Source organism: Panthera tigris, chromosome A2 (assembly GCF_018350195.1).
Source record: "Panthera tigris isolate Pti1 chromosome A2, P.tigris_Pti1_mat1.1, whole genome shotgun sequence".
In the NCBI taxonomy this organism is placed as follows: Eukaryota; Metazoa; Chordata; class Mammalia; order Carnivora; family Felidae; genus Panthera; species Panthera tigris.
Window position 1 is genome coordinate 103209854 of NC_056661.1, and position 16464 is coordinate 103226317.

Consider the following 16464-nt stretch of genomic DNA (forward strand, 5'->3'; position numbering starts at 1 on the left):
TTCTATTCTTTCTGCTTTAGTTTTGGTAGTTTGTGAATTTCTAGGAATTTTTCCATTTCTTCCAGATTGCCTATTTTGTTAAAATGTAATTTTTCATGGTATTCTCTTATGATCATTTGTACTTCTTTGGTGTTGGTTGTGATCTCTCCTCTTTCATTTGTGATTTTATTTATTTGAGTCCTTTCTCTTTTTGATAAGTCTGGGTAGGGGTTTATCAATTTTGTTAACTCTTTCAGAGAACCAGCTTTTGGTTTTGTTGATCTTTTCTACTGTTTTGTTTGTTTTTATATATTTTATTTCTGCTCTAATCTTTATTATCTCCCTTCTGCTGACTTTAGGCTTTATTTGCTGTTTTCTAGCTCCTTTAGGTGTGAGGATAGGTTGTGTAGTTGGAAATCTGCCTTTTTTTTTTTTTTTAAGTAAAGTTTATTTATTTTGAGAGAGAGAACATGTAAACAGGGGAGGGGCCGAGAGAGAGGGAGAGAGAATCCTACGCAGGCTCTGTGCTGTCCATAAGGAGCCCAATGCAGGTCTCATTCTCACGACCTGAGCTGGAATCAAAAGTCAGACTCTTAACTATCTGTGCCATCTATGTGCCCCTGGAAATCTACCCTTGTAATCCTTTTAGTAAATTTTCCATTTCAGTTATTATACTTTTCATCTACAGAATTTCTTTTTCATTTATTTTTAGGCTTTCTGTCTCTTTATTGATATTTCTATTTTGTTAATAAATTGTTTCTTGTCTTTTCCCACAATCTCTGTTAGTTAATTGAACATTTAAAGAATAATTCTTTGTCTTGTAGATCTGCCATCAGGTTTTCTGGGACAGTTTCTGTTAAATTTTTTTTCTCTTTTAATGGACCATACTTTCCTTTTCCTATTTCTTGTGGGGTTTTTGTCAAAAACTGGACATTTGAGTTTAATAATGTAATAACTTCAGAAATGAGATTTTCTCCATTCCCAGCATTTGCTGTTTTGTTAGTTTTTGTTTGTTTGTTGTTTTTATTATAGTGTGCTATCTCTCTGCTAAGGATCAGACTGAGGTATAAACTTGCAGTCTTCTCATATGTTTTCTAAGCCTTTCCCTGGGCAAGGGTGGCCACTTTCTAATTTTTCTTGTATATGCACTTATGTTTTGAATGTCTATATCTTTAATGTCTGGCTCCCAAAAGAGGACAAAGAGAAAAATGAAGGTGGAAATAAATGACAATGGTCTTTTAAGTACTGGAAGTCATTTCAGGCCAAGTGGGGGGTCACATATAGCAGGGTTCTTACACAGAGAAACAGAACTCTGAGGTTCCTCTTTCTAGGAAGCAGCTTTATTTGTGCCACCTGGACTCAGCGGGTTAAGATCCCAAAAAGGCTGAGTCCCGAGTGCAGCAGGGTATAGCCTTTTATGCAACTTCTACTTCTTTGTCTCCCATATATGGTGACACATATAGTCTGATTGGACACATTTCAAGTTACAGAGTCGTGTCAGAGCTATACATACCTGTATAGGAGTTGATTGGGTCACATTGCCTTCCTTTGTTCTGAGAAGCCTCCACTATATTCTTTAGGGAGGGTCCTTACCACACACCTACCTCTTTGTACTTCTGTGATCAGAAGCAGTAATTCCCAATCAGAGTATGGATTCCCAATATTTGGAGGACATGGTTTGTTTTGGCTATCCTGGTTCTTACTGACTGTATGTAAGCCACTGCAGGAATATGTGCACAACTGCCTGCCATGTGACTTGGTTGGAGGTTGGGTAGTGTTGACTGCTGAGAAATGAAATTAACAGAAATTAATGGTGATTTACCTGTGCTAGCCTTTCCCTGGAATTTACAAGCCTTCAGTAGAATCCAGAGTTCTAAAATAATTGTATTAAACAAAATCTGCCAGTGCATTTTTTTTCTAGGTGGAGAGACACATTTCTGTTGCTTTGGATTGTGCCACCAGTGCTGAAATCTCTTACATGGGTTTACTTAAACATGTAGCATTATTGCATGTGTTCTTATGATACTTACAGAGTACATGGAATTGCTTTATACATTTACTATTGACATTCTTATAGGAGTGTATGTACCTCTCTGTATGTAGTCATTGTATACCCTGTGGTCACACATACTCGTATATAGTTTCATATATTCTTCACATCTACCTGAATTTTGTATTAATAGAAACCATAGCTAACACTAGAAGATAAAAATAAACGTATGAACTTACATTTTTTTCTTTATATAGGCAGTGTTCAGAATGTGACCAGGCAGGGAGCAGTGACATGGAAGCAGACATGGCCATGGAAACCTTACCAGATGGTACCAAACGATCAAGAAGGCAGATTAAGGAACCAGTGAAATTTGTTCCACAGGACATGCCCCCAGAACCCAAGAAGATTCCAATAAGAAATACGGTAAGTTTTTCCCTGTTTATCATAATCATCACAAACTTCTGAGGGCAAAATTCTGAGGCCAGTTTGTTGTTTTACATTATGAAATATACCATACATAACTGAGAATTTATGCTTTATATATTCAACTTAAAGCATAATAATAATGAATACCCACTGTATCCACTGACCTGCTTCAAAAATAAACAGTAACAAAGCCTGATGTCCCCTGTGAATCCCTTGGTAATTTCATTCTTACCTGGCTAGCACAGAGATCACCTCCTTCCTCAACTTTATATTTCTCATTCTTTTCTTTTTTTTTTAGTAATGACTTTCCAAATGTGTGTATTTGTAAATAATACATAGTTTTGCAGTTTTTAAATTTTGTATGAATGGAGTCAGGCTTTTCCTTTTGGTATTTGTTAATTTGACCAGTTTTTTTTTTGTTTTTAAGTTTATTATTTTGAGAGAGAGAGCTTGAGCAGGGGAGAGGAAGAGAGAGAGGGGGAGAAAGAATCTGAAGCAGGCTCTGTGCTGTCAGCACAGAGCCCAATGAGGGGCTTGAACTAACGAACCATGAGCTCATGACCCGAGCAGAAATCAAGAGTCAGATGCTCAACCAACTGAGCCTCCCAGGTGTCCCTAGCCAAATTTTGTTGATGTGATTCATAAATACTGATCTGTGTAGTTACAGTTCATTTATTTTTACTAATGTGTAGTATTTTTTATTAAAACAATAGATCATATGTTTTGTTCTTTAGATTGGCAGTTTTGTTTCCATCTTTTTTCTTTTGTAAACAACTCTGTTTTGAATATTTTTGTAAATGTCTCCTGCAGCATGCTAACAAGGAGTTAGGATATATACCAAGGTGTTCATTTGCTTAGTTATCGGATATGTGCGTCTTCAGTTTTGCTAGTTAATTCCACTGTGTTTTAAACCAGTTTATATTCATAGCAATGAATAATCTTACTATTGTTCCCTAAACTTATTTTGTGCAATATTTTAATGCTTTCCAATGCAATACATGTAAAATAGCATATCATTTTATTTTGTATTTGTCTCAATACTAATGACTTTGAGTATCTATGTATTTTATCTATTAGGAAATGTAAATGCAAGTCTTCTCCGATTTTTCTATGAGGTTGTTAGTCTATTTCTCATCACAAAATTTTTGAGATTAGAGTTTAAACAATTTCTTCCAGAAAGTATTTATATTTGTTATTACCAGGTGCCGGTGAGGTGTACTAACCTAAGACCATTTTATTATTTTATTTATTTTTAAATGTTTGTTTATTATTTATTTTAAGAGAGAGAAAGAGAGTTAGTGGGGAGAGGGGCAGAGAGATAGGAGAGAGAAAATCCCAAGTATGCTCCATGCTGTCAGTGCAGAGCCCATCATGGGGCTCAGTCTCATGAACTCTGAGATCATGACCTGAGCCAAAATCAAGAGTCAGCTGCTTAACTGACTGAGCCACCCATGCACCCCTAACCTAAGACCATTTTAAATAAGTTTGGTGTGTGTGTCTTTTTCCATTATGTAAATAGTGTCAATTTCTGCCCCAATCCAGTGAAGGCTGGCTTGCAGTTATGAATTCCTGGGGAGACATTTTTTACTTTCTTACTCTGGACCAAGGCAGACACTTTTGAAAAATCTGCCTCCTCCTGAAGGAGATGTAGATTTTTTTTTTTTTTTTTTTTTTTTTAAGTAGGCTTTATGCCCAGCACAGAGTCTAGTGGCCGGGCTTGAGCTCACGACCCTGAGATCAAGACCTGAGCTGAGGCATCCCAAGATGTAGCTATTTTTAGGGTTAGTTGTCATCCTTTGTTTTGTTACCTGTTTAGTTGTAGAGAGTTTTTTCTTTTTTCCTTAAAGTAACAGCTTTCTTTAATTTCTTTAATTTTCTTTAATCTGTAATAACACATTTAATCTAATCATAAGAGAAGTTACTTTGAGTATTTCAGTTTGTGTTATGAGCTTATTTGAAATTGAGGAAACAGATGTGGAAATTGTCTCCCAGATAATTTAAATAGTTGTTTTTCAATGCTCTAAATTAATCAACTTGAAATTGTTTTATTTATAATTCCCATTAGTTTAAAACAATTTTTTTTGGCCTCACAAATATATTTTGTTTACAAATAAACTAGAGAGAATTTTCCTTCAAGCCTGCTCACTTCTTCCTTCCTTCCTTCTTCCTTTCTTTCTCTTTCTTTCATTCTTTCTTTTTTAAAATTTTTTTAATGTTTATTTTTTTTAAAGAGAGAGAGCACGAGTGGGGCAGAGGTAGAGAGAGAGGGAGACACAGAATCTGAAGGAGGCTCCAGGCTCTGAGCTGTCAGCACAGAGCCCGACACAGGGCCCAAACCCACAAACTGTGAGATCATTACCTGAGCCGAAGTCAGATACTTAACCGACAGAGCCACCCAGGCGCCCTAAGCCTGCTCATTTCTAATACATTTTCTGTAACTTCAATGCCAATAACTTCAATGTGGCTATTAAGATATTCGAGTAAAGCATGTGTCTGTGTTTGCAAAGATTATCCTTTTAAGAAACATCGTTTTCTTTACTGTTTAAAGAAATCTTTAGGACCAGTGTTATCATCTTTAACCAGAGACGGACATTTTGTACATATTATAGTGATATTTTTGTGTCCATAGTTTAGTATTATTTCAGATAAAAGAGGATCATATTTTCTTTTAGTTTACTTGTTCTTACAGCCTGGAATTATAAGGAAGCTTTTGAATTTTCTAATTTATTCCAATTCCTTTTACTGTATTATTTGTCTCTTGTTTTCTTGTGTAAAAGTCTTAGTCTTCTTGTAGATGTGTGTGGGTAAAACACAAGAAAGGATTCTATGGCCAGTAATTTTAGGAAATACAGTATGATTACTTTCTTTCTTGGGGGAATTCAAATGTATACTCAAGGTCTGAGAAACACTACTGTTTAGAATAATGATTACTTTAACTTTTTCCTGACCTATTTTATCAAAGAGCACTTTTTTCAAGACCATTTTTTATTGTATCATATAGTGCTGAGTGGTACCAGCTTTGGAAATGATGTTCTAGAGGCCACGAATTACTTGCATAAAGGTCATCTGTGGGGTGTTTGTTGGAATGTAGGTTTTGGACTCATCCAAGAACTAATAACTTAGAATTAGGGGTTGGTTTAAGCAGACTTTTTAGGTTTTATTCTTATGCAGACTGAAGTTAGAAAATAACTATCTGGATAATGTTTATCATTATTACTCTTATTTTTTGCTTCCTTCTTCCCTTCCTTCCCCCCCCCGATTAATCCATACAGCAATTCAGAAAATCTTTGATGAGGTTATTCTATTGGTCAAGTACCTGATCGAGGAATGTAAGAATGAGAGATGCAGAGGAGAGTGATTCAGTCATCTTGATTTTGATCTTACCATTTAGGCTGAGTTCCTATTGTTACTTTAACTTTTTATCCTATCAGTTCTGTTTCAAAGATATATTAACATTTTAATTAGACGGTATGGTTAAAAATGAGGCAGCTTACTTTCTTTTCTTAGCACACTGTTAATTATGGGAATCTAGGTATCTAACTGCCAGCTCATTTGTATGTATAACCAAGTATCTTTCACAGTAAATAACTGATTTATCTCTCCTTTTAATTTTTCAATTCTTGTTCCTAGTATTTTTCTACTTATACTTTTTATTTTGGTACATGTATTACTACACTTATTAGCCACCCAGGTGCCCCATATTGAACTTCCTATTACAGAGGTATTGTGATATTGAACAAATTACCTAATCCTTACCTGAGTTCCCCAGCTGGGCTGCTGTATGAATTTCCTATAGGTGCTATAACAATTACCATGATTTTGGTGGCTTAAAATAACACAGATGTATTATCTTACAGTTCTAGAGGCCAGAAGTCTCCAGTCAGTTTTATTAGGCTAAAGTCAAGGTGTTGACAGGACTGGTCTTTTAGAGGTTGTTAGGGATTATCCATTTCCTTGCCTTTTCTAGCTTCTAGAGGCCACCTATATTCCTTGGCTCAAGCCTCTTCTCACACCACTTTTACCTCATTTCCAAACTCACATATGCTTCCTCTCTGATCTTCTATTTCCCTCTTATAAGAACCTCTGTGATTCAGGCCCACCTGAATTCATCTCAAAATCCTTGGCTAAATTACATATACAAAGTCTCTTTTTGTTATCAAGTATCATTTACAAGTTCCGAGGATTAGGATATGGATATTGTGGAGACCAGTATTCAGCCTATTACAGTTGCTTTGAAAATTAAATTAGATAATTTACATAAAGTACCCATCATGATGTCTGGGACATATTAACATCAACTTATGTTCATTTTCTTCTTCCTCCCTCCTCATCCTATTAACTAGGTTGTGTGATTTTGATTAAGATACCTGGGCCTTTGCTGCCCCATCTGTAAAACTAGATATAATATGCATAAGGTTCTCAGTAACAAAATCTATTGAGGGGGTGCCTGAGTGGTTCAGTCAGTTAAGTGTCTGACTTCTGCTCAGGTTGTGATTAGTGATTCATGAATTGGAGACCCGCATCAGGCTCTTTGCTGGCAGCTTGGAGCCTGGAGCCTGCTTTGGATTCTGTCTCTCCCTCTCTGTCTGACCCTCCCCTGCTTGTGCTTGTCTCTGTCTCTCTCTCTCTCTCAAAAATAAATAAACATTAAAAAAATTTTTAAAAATATTTCTTTTGTTAGTTTTAATTTTTCCTGCCATTATTGATCAAAGTGTACTTCATTTCACAGTAGTCATATTACTCTATCAAAATTTTGAGGAAGATTTACCTTTGTGACATAGGGAATTCATGACATATGTCCTAGGCCTTAATTTCTCATTTCAAAATAATGTATCACTTAATAAAACTATTAAAATGATCATTTGTTTTACAACTTTGATTTGTTCTACAACTTTCTACCATTTCTGTTAAGCATATGTTCCCTTGGGCTATAGTGCTAGCATAATTTTTAGAAAAATAGTTTGGATTATTTCATGCTAGTAAAAGTGAATTTTCTAGTTTCAAAAGTCTTTTTTGTGGGATATGTGAATTAATATTCGGTTAGAGTAATTTTGTTTTTAAAAATTCAGTCTTTATAATTAGGCATACAGCACTTTAATTTTTTATTTTTTTTGAAGGACTGTCTCTGTAGAGTTGTCCAAGAACCATCAAAAGTATAAAATGAGGGGCGCCTGGGTGGCTTGGTCGGTTAAGCGTCCAACTCTTGATTTTAGCTCAGGTCATGATTGCAGAGTTGTGGGATTGAGCCCCATGTCAGCCTCTGCACTGAGCATGGAGCCTGCCTAAATTTCTCTCTCTCCCTCTGCCCCTCTCCCTCCTCTCATGCTCTTTCTCTCTCAAAACAAACAAACAAACAAACAAACACATATGTATCTATGTGTATATATGTATATATATGTGTGTGTGTATGTATATACATAGACATATATGCATACAGGATCATGGCTGCCATAGATTGAAGTCCTATTTTGATGAACAACTTTTCTTACCTCTGCTATTACTTTCTCACTTCGTATACTTTATATCTTTACATTTAAAAGTAACATTCTTGTGGTAGTAAAGGAGCAAAAGAAGGAAAGAAGGGAACATGTTGGCATATTTGAGCAAATTCTTGTATGTTGCTACTATTAACTTCTGTTTAGCCATAATGCCAGTAAACCCAACCAGTTTATTATTTTTTATTTCTTCCTACTATTTGACCATTGGATATTTTACTTCATTACTTTTTGCAAAGGACAGTAAATCAGAAGAGGACATGAGGGATTAGTTTACCTTTATCTAAGATTGTTTAATTAGTAGTAAAACCTAACATTTATTGAGTATGCCTCATATGCAGACACTGTACTAATTCTCCAGCCTACTCCCTCTTATAAAAAATAAGTTCGTATTTGAGTATTATAACACCTATTTCACTCAAAATAAAAGTGAGACACAGAAAGCTTGAGTAACCTACCTGTGATCTTATAGATAGTAAGCAGAATAAGACTTGAACTCAGATAGTTTGAATTAAGAACCTGTGTTTTTTCTTTTAAGGTTTGTAGAAGAGATTTAGAGGTTTAGTTGAGGTACAAATGGAGTCGTCAAACATTTGGCTTTTGGTAGTGTCATTGGAAATATGGTGCTCTAAGGCAGGCATATATCCAATTACTAATTTGTGTACCTGAGCTTATTCACATTAGATATGAGATGCGGGGGCACCGGCGTGTCAGTTAAGCGTCCAACTCTTGATTTTGTCTCAGGTCATGAACTCATGGTTCGTGAGTTTGAGCCCCCTGTCAGCCTCTGAACTATCAGTGCAGGATTTTCTCTCTCTCCCTCTGCTCCTCCCCTGCTCTTGCTCACATGCACACATACTCTATCTCTCAAGAATAAGTTAACTAAAAAAATATGAGATTCAACACTTCTTTGCACTTTGAGCTGAGTGTGAATTCCAACCCCCCCCCCCCAAGCTTATATGAGCATTGGCATCACTGTGCTTAATCACAGTGCAATAGTATAGAAGTTAATAAACTGTTTGAAGGTTATTCTACCTTGAGGAAATTGATATTAAAAAAAAAGAAAAAATTAGAAGCAGCAAATCTCTAAGTACACTGGCAGCATGTGTATATATTGGCTGCCAGTATATGTTTATTTTGCTCTTCTGTGTTGGTCTGCTTGTTTCCCTCTAAATTGTAAATACTATGAAACTTGCTGTAGAAAAAAAGTATATACTTTGATATTGGCAGTGAAGATAGAGAAGTACACAATGGTCTTTTTGCCTAACTAGATACTCCAAATCCACCTAAAACATTTGGTTTATTGCATCTTAGCTTTTTTGATTAAGCAACAGATATCTTTTGGATTTGTTCATTTGGTTGATCAGTGTTAAGAGAGATGGGCCCATGGACTCAATTTTTGTGCTCCACTGCCTGCTTTGTGCCGAACAAGGCTGCTATTAGAAGAATGGCATCCACTCTTTACTGCTGACAGGAAGTTTCCATTTATCATAGCCAGAGAGTGCAATGGGTAATAGACCACTTTGGCAAGGCTTAATATATTTTTATTATTTAGATACTGAGGAAAGTCATTTTTCATTTTATTCTACTCTGATTTCCTTAATAAAGATTTATAGAAATATGAACGAATACAGCATATTTTGAGACAGTAGATCTCAAATAAGATCTGTATCTCAATAAGATACAGATGCTTTTTGGGGCACCTAGGTGGCTCATTCAGTTAAGTCTCCGCCTCTTGGTTTCAGCTCAGGTCATGATCTCATGGTTCATGAGTTTGAGCCCAGCATCGGACTCTGTGCTGCTGGTGCAGAGCCTGCTTGGGATTTTCTCTGTCTGTCCCTCCCCTGCTTGTACTCTCTTTCTCTCAAAATAAATAAATAAACTTAAAACATATATATATAGATGTATGTAGTCCCAGTGTCACTGTTACTTTCCTAATTTATTTTTCTATCCAAAGATGTTAAAAGATTATCCAGAAAAGTTACTTGAAAAAAATGATAGCACTAGAAATTTGGTGTTTAAAAATGATGGGTTAAAAGAGCTATTTTTAAGTGTAAGAATGAAATCATATTACATTTTCAGAAAATACTTCTATACAAACATAGACATTTTCTCTGATTGATATTTTCATGTTATCTTGTATTGTTAGGGTATCATTATTTTTAAACATTTATTCTGAATGTTAGAATTATTTTTAAATTGAATGTTAGCTGTGAAAGTAATATGTTAATACTTTTTGTTAAAAGAAATTCAAAATTATAAAGTCTCCTTTGATTTTCCTCCCAACATTACCCTCCCCCAGTCTAATTCACATGCCTTGAATTTGCCTTTATTACAAGGGTACATATTTTGAACTTTGATTTTCTGACATTTCTTTTGGTGTATCTGTCAAAAAAAGGAAAGGGTGATCAGTGAGTCATATGGAAAAGTAATCTGGGCATAGTTCAAGTAACATGGAACTATTAAAGTATTAATAAGTAAAAGAAGAATGATCTGGTTTTAGAAAATCAGAATGAGAAGCGTTGAAAAGCATTTTTTTATTTACCCATTACTTGTGATTTACTTTGTATTTTATATTAATTGTAATTACTGTACTAACGAAGTAGTTACTAATGTCATTGCCATTTTACAATTTAGAAACTGAGGCAAAGATGTCAAGTAACTTGCAGAAGGACATACAGCTTCTAAATGATAGAGCCGGGAATCGGATAGCTCCTGAGCCCATATTTTTAAGTATTCATTGTGCTGCCTTTCTGGGTAGGATTGTTCCTGGCACTTGTCCTAAGGCCAGAATCACAGGCTTCTCATGATTTCAGCAGCTTAGTGACTAAGGGTTTGATCAAGAAAACGGAATTCACTCTGTGGGGAATTAGGGGGTTATACCACTGCTGGTATATCTGGGGCTGTAGATGTCAAGAAATCTGTCACCACTGGTCAGAGGAGTTCTGTCAAACATCAGAGAAATTGTCAGTGAAATATTTATCTTGAAGCTCCGAGTCCTGTAGTTGCTGACACCAGGTCAGAGACTTTGACAGTGAAGATCTTAGCCCTAAGAATACTGTTGGGTAGGTGAAAAATGAGGATTTGTGGGGAAGTCTGCAAAGCCTGCCAGGACTATGACTTGGGAGCAAATGGAAAGGAATATATGGCTGCACAACATGTGAAAAAGCCAGGCATTCGACTCCCATGACCTCCTGAGTAAAATGGTCTTCACTTAAATGTTTCAAATCTGTGGTCACTAACATGGAACCATAGACAGAAGCGTGTGGGGGAAGACTATGGGAAATGTGGTTTCCAGCCTTAAACAGAGTAAGGTGATGGTGGTGGTGATGGAGGTGTGTGTCAGATTAACCAAAGACAATCTAGCGTACTAACCAACTGCGGTTTTTAAAAGTGCCTAATGTAGTACTTGGCAGTGTTAGGTGATCTAAAAAGTGACATTTCCAGACTCCTTTACCCTCACTCCCTTTTCTTTGCTCTTTGAAGACTGATAATATTTCATCTGTTTTCTTCCAGCTCTGAGCATTGTGCAGAGCATGCAATAAGTTCTTGATAAGATGATTAAAATAATCACTAACAGCATAAATACAGACAGTGACTTAAAGAATTATAAATACCAAAAGGATAACTTCAGTGTAGGTCAAAGAAGTTGAACCTGGAATTTTTACAGACTCAGCAGTGTTTTAAAATAGAGAGAGGGTTAACTGCTTCCCTGACTTGCTGAATGTCCAGCTGAGCCCTCACAATGTTTGCCATTCATTTATGTCACAGGTTTTTAGTCACAGGTTTTTTCTTTCCTTTTTTCTTTCTCTTTTCTCCCTCTTTTTTTTTTCTTTTTAGTTAATTAAAAGGAAGGAACATGGGTGAAGTAGAGAACCTTAAAAAAAGTTTCTTGTGATAGATGTTAGGTCAGCCTCTGTTAACCCAGTGAGTTTCTTCCACTGTTCTTCTATTTATAGAAGCTACACAAATGTGTAAAGGGCTTTTCACAAAGATTTCAGCAGAGAGCTCCTTTTATTTAAATTACATTAAGCAATTCTTTTCTGTAGAATTCCTACAATTTGTACCATCTGTTGCCAGTGTCTATTTCAGAAGTCTGCTTTTATGCAGTTTTTTAGGGTTGAGCCTATGCTTTTAATATATATATTCAGTACATAGGGTAATATTACTTTATAAAATAGTAACTTTCACATGTCTAATTATACAATCTGGAGAAAACTAGTAGTTTTCACTGCTGCATTGATAGCCAGTAATAATAATTGGGAATTTTTTTATGTATGTTTCATTATAGGAATGAAAATATTTAGTCTCTGGGACTGGAATCTCATTTCATAATATAATTTAGCTTCTTTTGTACTGGGAGAATGCTTTTCTTCTCCTGCATGAAAACCTTCTTATAGGACAGTGAATTAATTTATATACCTAAGCCAATTTTAAATGTAAAATGCTGATACTTCACATATAGTGTTTTTCTTTGATTCCTGTATTTGGTGAAAAAAAAATGAATTTCTTAAATGTTATGTGGTTTTAATCTTTCAACTATGAATTTTTATTACAGTACCTCCTTTTCACTAGTTTCAGGTAATATCTTCTTTCTTCTGCCTTTCAAGGTTGTTTGTCATTGAGCCAAAACAACTTTGTAATCCTATTGACCTTGTAGTTGCTGTTTTACTGATCTGTGATTCATTCACTATCTAGTATCATATAGTGTGTTTTATGATTTTATAGTATTCTAGTTTTAAGAGTTAATCATTTTGTTTTTCACACCTTTGAGATCCCAGTAATTCTGTAGTTCTTTCATCTACTTTGATTTGTTCATTTTCAGCTTTATCTCATATCGCTTAGATAAGGGTAGATTGTAACTTCTGATGGATGCAACACAATCTCTAACCTCAGTTATTTGATCTTTAGCTATGTTGTCCTCTTTTGTAAACCTTCAGAGTCCAGTAAAGAGAAGACAGTATTTCAAGATAAACTTTTGCTTATAATATATAGGAACTCAAATTTATGTTGTATTTCCTTTGTAATAGTCAAAGCTGTAAGTAGTTATCTTTTTTTGTGAGTGCTTTAGTCATATTTACTTCAGAGTTTAATAGTTCTCCGTCTTAAGCAATAAAAATTGGCTGTGTGGGAATCCAGGTCTTTTCATACTCTCTAGTCTTTATTTGTGGTTCCTAGTCCTACTAATGAACAATGACCAGGTTAATTTTTTTTCAACATGTATCTCTTGAGAAACTACTAATGTAAGGCACTTGCCAACAAATCCTGAGTAGAACACCAAAATGAAGACATGGTCTATTACATCAAGGAGGTATACTGATAAAAAGGTGGCCCTGAAATAAATGTAATTTAACTAGGGAATACAGGGAATTTAGTGTAAAAATTTAGGTATCATTATACCTATAGCTGTCTTTCTTACAATATGTTTTGTTTTTGTTTTTTACATGTTTATTTATTTATTTTGAGAGAGAGAGCCTGAGTGTGAGGCGGGAAGGAGCAGAGGGGAGGGAGGGAGAGAGAGAATCCCAAGTGGGCTCCACGGTGACATGGAGCTTGATCCCGTGGTCTGTGAGATCATGAGATCATGACCTGAGCTGAAATCAAGAGTTCCAAGGTCAATGACTGAGCCAACCAGACACCCCACAACATGTTTTTATAATAGCCAATTTGATAGCAAAAGCCTCTTGCATTACGAACTGGACAAAATTTTAGAGAAGTTAATTAGATCAAATCCTAATAATTTAGTTTTAATACAGATTCATTTATCACTTAAGATTATTAATTATTAATGAGTGTTGCACATTTTCAGCAAAAATGTTAATATATCCACTATTTTATTTTTTTAGATAAATAGGTACAGATTTTTTTTTTAGGAAACTTCATTTCTCTTCTAATTATTTCTGTGCTAAGGAAATTCTGATGTATTGATTGATTTAAGAATTTTTAAAATTTAAATAGCTCCTCTGTTTATTCAATTAGAAATACCTTGTTTATGGATATGACTTATAATTATGCTTTAGAAAGTAACTATCCATTTAAAATATAATCATATTTTCCTCTCTAGACTTTTTTTTTTTTTTTTTTTTTTTTTTTTTGGTAGCATCATCCCCTTTAAAAAGTAGAGGATGGTAGGGGTGCCTGGGTGGCTTGGTCTGTTAAATGTCATTGCTGTCAACGCAGAGCCTGCTTCAGATCCTCTGTGTCCCTCTCTCTCTGTTCCTCCGTCTGTCTCTTTTTCTCTCTCTCAAAAATAAATAAGATGGTATAAAAATCAAATTCTTGAGTGTTTTAGATAACATCAAAACCTGTAAGATAGCATAATGTGGGGTGGAAAGTACCTGGACTGGCACATAGTAGATTTGAATTGTAGTTCATACTCCACCAATAACCCTTTGTGTGGCCTTGGAGAAGTACTTCAATTTATACCTTGTTGTACTCAGTATCCTCATTTATAAAATATGTTAAATAATCTGCAGTCTTTTCTACAACTTTTCTACAACTAAAATTCACATTTGCATTTATTATTTTATCCTTAACACTGTTTAATTGATTAGAGAGTTAAAGTACATTGATATTCAAAGAATCTAGGGAAGGTAGTACTTTGTAATTAGGCTTCATGACATGTAATAAAAGTTGTTGTATTTTTAAAGACCATATTTATTGTTATTTTTTTTAATTTTCCCTTTCTGGAAATTACCTTTATTATAATTATTGGTTGTCTTTATGAATGCTTCCAGGAGACACTTTTCAACAAATGGGCCATGAGATGTGTCTGTTGACTTGCTTCCAAGATTTTATGTTTTTGAAATTTTCCTTTTGCTCTATTTTCAAAGTGACATTTGATTGTTTTACCTAGCCAATTTTATACTGACTTCTTTATGATAGTAACATCCCAAAGATAAAATATTGTTTAACAATAATAGAAACATGCTTTCTCACTTTATGAACACTTTTTACCCTATTGCTGTTATAAGGCTGAGTAGGCAGGGTGAGGCAGACACTGAAGGAAACAATACACTGACTATCCCACTGATGAATTAAATTTTAAGGATTCTCATTCATTTAGTTTATTTTTAAAGGAAGGCATGAATAGAGTTTTAAAAATGACTTCCTTTGCCTTCCATTGTTTTTCAATTTATTTAGTTTCTTTGAATCTAAAAGCAACTCTTGCTACAATCTTCCACTTCTTTGTAAAATCCTTTTTTTTTTTTAACATTTATTTATTTTTGAGAGACAGAGACACAGAGTGATGGGGGATGGGCAGAGAGAGAGGGAGACACATAATCTGAAGCAGGCTCCAGGCTCTGAGCAAACTGTCAGCACAGAGCCCAACACGGGGTTCTAACCCACAATCTGTGAGATCATGACCAGAGCCGAAGTCGGATGCTCATCTGACTGAGCCACCCAGGCGCCCAAAATATTTCTAATGCACAATATGTGCATTATTTGGTCAGCCATATCAAATAAAAAAAAAATCTTGGATTTTTCCTCTGGAGCCCTTTCTCCTCCAGCTCTCATCTGAGTTTGTTTTTCAGTGTCATCCTTGGACTTTGTTTCATCATCATGGGACTTCCTTTTAACCTCCCATAGGTAGAATATTTTGTTGTTTGCATTAAAAAAACTTTTTTTTCTATTTATTCCCTTATTTTGATGGGGCAACTTCTTCAATAACTTAGTAAAGGTTAGTGAGAAGTAAATTTTTGAGATCTTACATACTTGAAAATTAAAAAAAAAAACTACACTTCAATAGTAATATGGCTGTGCATAAAATATTACATTTTAAAAAAAAAATTTTTTTTTAACGTTTATTTATTTTTGAGACAGAGAAAGAGCATGAACGGGGGAGGGGCAGAGAGAGAGGGAGACACAGAATCGGAAGCAGGCTCCAGGCTCTGAGCCATCAGCCCAGAGCCCGATGCGGGGCTCGAACTCACGGACCTTGAGATCGCGACCTTAGCTGAAGTCGGACGCTTAACCGACTGAGCCACCCAGGCGCCCCTACATTTTTTTAAAAAAAAAAAAGGTATCACTTGACTGACTCCTGGCTATAAGTATTGCTTTCTGCTTTTGTAACTCTTTTTTTTCCCCCCCTGTCTTGTATCTCCCCGGCTTTTTTATCTTTTTCCATTGTATTCAGTGGTATGATTCAGTATCTTCTTTGGTATGGTATATTTTTATTCATTTCTGGGAGCTCACTGAACCCTTTCTGTTTAAAATACTCATGTATTTTAGTTCTGAGAAATGAATTTTTATTATTTCTTTGGTAATTTTTATCCTTCTCTTTTTCTATTTTCTTTTTCTGGAACTTCCACTAATTGTATTTTAGTGCTCCTAGATTGGATCTCTGATTTTTTTTTTTTAATCATAATATTCATTTCTTTCTTTTTTTCTTTTAAATTTCTGGGAGATTTTCTCAACTTTATATTCCAACTGTTTTACTAAATTTCTGATTTGGGATGTGTATGTACCTTCATTGTTCCTTTTCTTTTAATAACAGATGTTCTTATTTCATGATGGCAAAAACTTCTTTTATCTCTTTAGGAATATTTATTGTAATTACTTTTCAGTTTT

At 35.0% G+C, this 16464-nt stretch overlaps 1 protein-coding gene across 6 annotated transcripts in view; it reads left to right on the forward strand.

Annotated features, from left to right (window-relative positions):
- The window catches only part of PHF14 (PHD finger protein 14), a 209207-nt gene that overhangs the window by 68836 nt on the left and 123907 nt on the right, over positions 1-16464 (forward strand). For all 6 annotated transcript variants that reach the window (XR_006211374.1, XM_007076662.3, XM_007076664.3 and 3 more), the window contains exon 14: positions 2227-2395. Coding sequence is in view for 5 of the 6 variants with exons in the window: in XM_007076662.3 (XP_007076724.2) it covers positions 2227-2395 (169 nt within the window). In the remaining variant the exon portion in view is untranslated. The remainder of the gene's footprint in view (positions 1-2226; positions 2396-16464) is intronic.